Source organism: Megalops cyprinoides, chromosome 10, assembly GCF_013368585.1.
Source record: "Megalops cyprinoides isolate fMegCyp1 chromosome 10, fMegCyp1.pri, whole genome shotgun sequence".
In the NCBI taxonomy this organism is placed as follows: Eukaryota; Metazoa; Chordata; class Actinopteri; order Elopiformes; family Megalopidae; genus Megalops; species Megalops cyprinoides.
The window spans coordinates 12,970,656-12,978,132 of NC_050592.1; the positions used below are offsets into that span (position 1 = coordinate 12,970,656).

General features: G+C 41.8%; 1 protein-coding gene across 1 annotated transcript; it reads left to right on the forward strand.

Moving 5' to 3' along the window:
• Positions 1–343: 343 nt before the first annotated feature.
• Positions 344–7,151, forward strand: onecutl (one cut domain, family member, like). The gene is made up of 2 exons (XM_036539862.1): positions 344–1,388; positions 6,841–7,151. Exons 1-2 carry the CDS (start codon positions 344–346, stop codon positions 7,149–7,151), a joined length of 1,356 nt encoding a protein of 451 aa, XP_036395755.1.
• The last annotated feature ends 326 nt before the right edge of the window (positions 7,152–7,477 follow it).

Sequence of the window (7,477 nt, forward strand, 5' to 3'; positions counted from 1 at the left end):
TATTTTTTGTGAACATTTTTTCCAATGTTACCTCATAAGGTTGTTCTGCGAGGATATCACAACACACAGTTAGGGCAGTCCGAGTGTATTTACGATAAAGACAACTGACATTTAATGGTTTTATATTTACTACGTCTCAAGAGACTGTCATGATGGACTGATCATCGGACTGACTCAACAGTGAATTATTAATCAGCCTGAGCATGCACCCAAGAGATAATTTGATTAATAATCAATAAATACATAATCAACTTGAACAGGAAGGTAACAGCTAAACATCGGGTACTCTATTGACAAACCAGCAAAAGAGGGCAAGAACAAAAATAATCGAGTATAATCAGAAATGGAGGGACATCTTGGAGAAATGTCCATCCACAGCCATGCTGAGCTCGCACACACGCAGGATGGGAGAGCGATGCTGCATTCCCGTGACCTCTCCACTGCTTTCCCAAGGCCCTCGTTGGGGGGTTCCACCATGACCCTGGAGTCCCCCGAACATCGGCCCCTCGGGCTGGACCATTCCCTGTCTGCGCTTGGCTATGGGGGGGACTCGCCAGGGAGTTGTGGGAGCACATACACCACACTGACACCCCTGCAGCCTCTGGAGGACAGATTTCACCATCACCACCATCACCATCATCATCCTTGTTTGCCAGTCAGCAATGTTATCGGGAGCTTCACACTCATGCGCGAGGACAGGGGCCTTGGGGGCAACTTCTATAACCCTTACACCAAAGATATGGGAATGCCACAGGGTCTCTCTCCGCCGTCAGTGGGCTCTGGGCTTGGGACAGCCATGCACAGCTATGGCAGCCTGGGCAGTAGCCCTAATGGTGCAGAGGGGCAGATGCTTCCAGGTGGTTATGAGGTCCACCTCGGCAGCGGCAGCGGCAACATCTTCTGCAGGACAGCAGATTTCGGACGAGAAATTTCGCCCCCAGAGGGGGGTGATTTGGGACCTGGTCATCAGTTAAATAAGATGGAGCTGCCCCAGCACGGACACAGTCATAGTCACCACCCTCATGGCTACAGTCACCATTATCAACCCCACCACTCAAGCCAGCACTCCTCCAAAGTCGGGGAGCTCCATTCCAGCTTTTCTCCCAACGATAACGTGCTGCCCAGCTCCCAGAGCAGCGGAGGGGGAGGAGAGGAAATAAACACAAAAGAAGTGGCACAGAAGATCATCACAGAGCTGAAGAGGTACAGCATCCCACAGGCCATCTTTGCGGAGAGGGTGCTGTGCAGGTCGCAGGGCACTCTCTCTGATCTTCTGCGGAATCCCAAACCGTGGGGGAAACTGAAGTCGGGCCGTGAGACCTTCAAGAGGATGTCCAGATGGCTTCAGGAGCCAGAGTTCCAAAGGATGGCGTCACTGAGATTAGAAGGTAAGATTTCAGAGATTCGTCACCTGATACGTATGAAATGCTTCTCAGATTTATCAATTTTAGCCACATTTTTTAATTTTCTTGCTAAATTAAGATTATCTATTCATGCGGACAACATCTGTATTCCAACTCACATTCCTTCTTCCTTCATTGATCATCAGGGTGTTTTTTTATTATTTATTATTTCCTCTCCTATTTTCTATCTACACATGAAATACTCATTTTCTTTACATTCACTTTCAATGCTTATAGTATTTACAGTCATCTGTATACATAGACAGGGGAAATAATTTAAGAGTTAGAGCGAAATTCTTTTTAATGTCTCCTAAAAGCAAAGATATGATCTATCACTAGAACAAAACTAACACAATGGCTTTAGTTATGTTAGCAGCTGAAATAATTTTGGTGTTACAGGGTAAAATGTTATTACAGCAACTGTTAGGTTGACTTCATGTCTGTGTGTCTGTGAGTATTCTACACATCAATCAAATTGATGGTTTATATATATGCATATACATTATATACATTATTTACATTATGCATTATACAAGCTCTGGTATTCTCGTAGTCATAGCATAAAAATATATCTTCTTCTGTACATACAATATATATTTTTCATTGCCAGAATTACGGTAAATTTCTAGCTTGCACTGCAAAACGTAATCTGAACTCACATTTTGACCATATTTATAGAATTCATTCCTTTAACTGTAAATTATACATTGTATTGTATATTGTATATTAAAACAATCAATGCCAATGACTGCAAACAATGGGACCTGTGGTCCATGTGGTTATTGTTGGAGGTAGAAAGGAAAATCTTGTGCTACAGCTGTGCAATGCACTGCGTGTCCCTGAAATGCGAAGCTCATTTAATACCAATGCTGCAGTGGAACATGCTTGAAATTCTACATGCTTCATAAACTCACCATTGATATTTTATCAACGGCTGGTACAGTAAACATAAGATCCGCACATCACTGTGACCTAGCTGTGAGCTGTGCCATTATGAAAGATTTCAGGATGGTAGTCATGTAAAACAGCATAAGCTGTATAACAGGCGTGGTTGCAATAATGTTCTTTTTTTTACACATTTCCATCAATGCAGAATAGATCTCATTCAGTATCAGGATCTTAACAAAATCTTGCTCCAGAATAAAATGACATTATATAAAAGTTAAAGCTGTCTATTGAATCTGCCATTGTAGATCATCATGGGTGGTTTGGCATTATAAGGCCATGATTGTAAAATACAGTATTGTACCATGGCACTGTATGCAGGAAAGCATCCAAGAAAACACTGAGATGGGCTAAGGGGAGCTGGTTAGCGCTGTGTCAGCCATCAAGCCCCTCAGTATGAGGTCTGTGAACCATAGTGTGTAATTTTGGCGCTGTCGGTCTTTGCATCTTGCAATGCATTTGATACCAGATGGCCAATAATTCTTGAGCAAACTGCATGCTACTACTACTACATTCATGGTCTAATCATCAGACCATTAGAATACTGCAGTCCATTTAGTATTCTTGTACACTCAATGGATAGTTTTATGTCTGTTTGTTATGTTACAGTCCCTATCCACTTACAAGTTGCACATGAACTTGTATGTGTCAGCAGCAGTCATTCATCAACAGCATGTAACTAGTTGATGTTTAATTTCCACATAATGTTGTGGGTGTGACAATGGCAGCTGTTTCCCCATTGTTTTCCTATTAGTTATTTTCTTCTTCAACTGCTATTATAACCCCACAGTCACTTATGCAGCCACAATCTAGTTCTAACTATTACATTGATAAGTAATTTATGCAGTAGCGGTCTAATCTTGATTAAACACTTCTATTTTGAGTAATGCAATTATTCAAGCCATTTTTGTCAATTGTTTTTTTGCACTGTACTGTAGACTTTGGGGTGTAACACACAACAGACATTGATATGCATATATGGGGCGTGTCAGACATTATTCTATTCTATTCTACTGGAATGACCAAATGTGGCATTGATGCTTTCTCTGTGCAGTAAACCCTTGCAGATTTAGTCCTTCACAAAGGCTGTGGTCGGGCACCTGGGCACTTTTCTTCACAACCCACTTTCTATGAGGGTTGGGTTTTCTGACTGACCCCCTTTGTTTAATTACCAGCACATATTGATTTCCTTGGGAAAGAACAGCACACACTGCCCACACACACACACCTCACCCGCATCAGGAAATCGGGGCTGAGATTATAATGCACAACGCCCAATCCCCCCTATCTGAAGAAAGCTGAAGTTTTACAAATGTTACCATGATATGGCTTCATACAGTGGTATTGAAAAAAGTCATCTGATTCCTGTACATGTCTGATTTCCCAGTAAGCCTTTTTATCATTTATAATTTCAACCACTAGTCAAAATGGCTTTGACACAAACAAAAAGGCAGACTGAGTAATCACAGCCATGCATGAATCAGTTACTGTGCATAGTGCCAAGGAGAAGTAAATATAGCAGTAGGTTTTTGTTGGTGTATTCTCTCTTGTGTGTGAGATTCTCTACCCTTATGGATTACATCAGCCAAATCAACAATATTCTGTATAATAAATCAGGACTGCTTGCAGAACATATCACCTACTGAAGAAGGGAGTGCAGAGATACTGACCATCCAGGGTTCTACTTTAACACACCAAGGAAAGAGATACAAGGCAATCTTACTTTTGATCATTATATAGAGGCCCAAATACAGCCCTGAATTTAGCGTTTAAATGGCCAAGGTAGGTAAGCTAGGTTTTTGTGTCATTAGTTGTATGTATGTCTGTTGTAGCAATGGAAGCCATGCTGTCCAGCCCAGGATGCAGTTATTTTCAGTCACCTCTTCTCTGGTAGAGTAGAACAAATGCATATTCAAGAAAGCAAAACGTGATGAGCGTCAACCATAAAACTCTCAAATAAACATACCCTTTCTTTTTCGGGAGTGACACAAATCCCGGTATTGAAGGGGTTAACCTGCCTTGGTGGGTCTAGGAGTCTGAGCTGCACAGATTTAATCAATAATTTCTATCAGCCCATGGCCCAAGACATCAGTGGGGGGTGGGCTTGGAATGGGGAGAGTAGAAGGGAGCAGGCAGGAGGGAGTATGGTTTCGGAGGCTGGGGGGTAGGGAAAAGGCCTTCGATCACGTTTCAGCAACACGAGACAGGAGCATACATCACGATTAGCTACCGTTCCCACGATCATAAGGACTCTATAGGGGAATATTTATGTTTCTCAATGTACCCCAATGGCGGGAATTTATAGCATGGTAATTGCAGGCTTTTTACAGATGATTACAGCATAAGGAAGCATTTACTTAATGGCTGGTGTTATGATCCTAAGTGAGGAAGGTAGGGAGGGAGGGAAGGAGGCAGAAAAGAAAGTGAGGAAGGAGGCCTAGCTTGTAACCCCATAAATCCACGCTACAGGCAGAAAAAATCCCATCATGTCATTGCTTTGTTGTTAGTAGCTGTGATTATTGTATAGTGTATGTCCGGGAGCAATTTTAAGTTCTTTTATTTTGCTGGGTGTGGTAAAATGTAGCTGTTGTATTACAACATAATCTAGTGACATTTTGGAATATCGCAGAACTCCAACTCTGTCTTTAGAAAGGCCATAAGGAGTTCAGTATTGTAATCCTCCATGTAAAACAGTGAAATGCATTGACATCACAAGCTATTGTACTTATCTTAAAAACTACAGTTTCAGAGAAGAGACAACCACTGTCTGGAATACAGTGTGATTTTAACACTAATACAGAGGAAGAGATAACATGTACTTACAGTATGTGCAATGATGATGTTTTACGCAATGCATTTTTTTAACGGTAACTGAATGTTACAGCTCAGTTCTCAGGGTTAGGGTAAGGGTTAGGGTTTGAAGATAATTTCACTGAATACTCCCATTTAAAAGATGTTGATTAGTTCACCATTTTAAGGGCTGGTAATTATGGCACAGACTGAAATGAACAGCTTTGTGTTTAATTATCCAAGTGCTTATGCTTAATGTATACTGTGTGCCGTGTAGTTGAAATGTCTATGGTAGTGCAAACCCCACAAACTATATCCATTTAACACTAGCATTAGTTTTTTTGTTTGTTTTGTTTAATCCATGGAAAAAAACTTAAATACTTGCAGAGGACTGAGGAGGAAGTTACTTTTGGGGATCCATACTTTCTCTTTCAACTGGTCTTTAGAGATATTCAGTACAAAATCTAAGCTGCATTTAGCACTCTGGACTATGATGCTGATGTCTTGCATGGAAAAAATACCATCTCATCCCTGAAGTTCTGAAGGAAGCAGCTCCTGCATTTGAAAATTAGCTGCACCATCTTGTTGGAGCCATATGTTTGGGAGGACAGACTCTCCTCCTGTCAGCAGAAACAAGCACCCCCATTAAGCACTGCTGATCAAGACCTCTTAAAGAGAGCATTTAGATAATTACTAGAGTCACCAAAAATATATTCGAACCCATTTAGCCATTTAAATGCACTGGGCAGGGTGGCTCTGTGTGTTTAACTGGTTTCTGACTTTTCTATCTCAATAAAAAATAAATTAGTACTCTTAAAGTGATGATCAGTCACTCCTTCCACTCCATGCAAAAGACTTTTATGAGGAATAATGAGGGATGAATGATGAAAAACTGTGGACTTGGCATTTCTGTGAGAAGCCAAAGGATGGGAATCTTAATTTACACCAGCCGCTGAAGGACTGTGTGAGTCTGGGCTGGCTGCTACAATATCTAAGTGTAAAGACTCACTCACAATGATTCTGTAAATCAGATCTTTATCGATTTCATGTATATATGATCAGTTGTCAGAGTGAAGGTTTAAGTGAAAGTAATGTTTCAAAATACATAATGTTATGTTCGGATAGATATGTGTATAAAAACTGTATTTGCATACAAATTTTGAATATTTTGCAACTCATGGAAAAGCCAAACAGCACAAAACTGATGGAGAAGCCAAAAACACAAAGCGCCTCATACTGCAGTAATATAGCAAGAGAAAAACATTAACCTACATTGTAGATTAATTCAATCAGGTGTATTCAATGAGAAATACATATGTGGAGCACACGTAGACCCCATATACAACACATAACAAGAGACATAAAATCTAGCGGTAAAGTACAATTGCAATGCATAGCATAGTCCAATCACAGCTGATTTGATCTGTCCAAATAGACCTTCCAGTGTACCCACTGGATAAAAAATAATTCCTAGCTTCGGGTGATGGAAAGATTAGATAATCTTCTGATACCAAGTCTGATACCATCACTAAATTAATCAGTGGGCTTTTCTACCTAAGCTACGCTTTGCTGAACACATCAGACAGTCATGGTACATCATACATAGCGGTGACAGTTATGGCATATTATATTTAATCACATCAGTCATTTTCTTAAACACAGTGGGACTGCTAACCAAATCTCTCCTCTGTTTTTGGTCCAGCTTGCAAACGGAAGGAGCAGGAGCAAAACAAACTTGAGCGTAACCAGGGCCCCAAGCGAACACGACTTGTGTTCACGGACCTGCAGCGGCGCACCCTCATGGCCATCTTCAGGGAGAACCAGCGTCCGCCCAAGGACCTGCAGATCACCATCTCCCAGCAGCTGGGCCTGGAGCTCTCCACCGTCAGCAACTTCTTCATGAACGCCCGCCGACGCAACCTGAACCGATGGGCTGACGAGGGTCGCCCCTCCTCCACCGGCTCCTCTGGCTCCAACGTCTCCTCCTCTGCTGTGTCCTGCAGCACGGCCTGATGGGAAAGAGGGAGGAAGCGTCGGGATGGGGGGCAGGGTCTGGGTGGACAGGAGCCCAGGCAGATAAGATACAACCCCAACGTAATCTAAGCCAACGTGAACTTTGGGGGTGGTTCCATATTTGTTTTTGTCTTTTGCTTTTTTAAAAAAAAAATCTCAGCACATTTCAATCAACCAAAGTTGTTCACCCCTTGTTGAAGGGTGATTGCAAGATCTAAATAGATCTTCACAAAAAATGGGGCCCTTGTTTGCTGTGTTTCTGGGGCAATGTGATTTGCCTAAAGAAGGTGTTACCCCTACTTTCCAAATACACTGTGAGTTAGTGG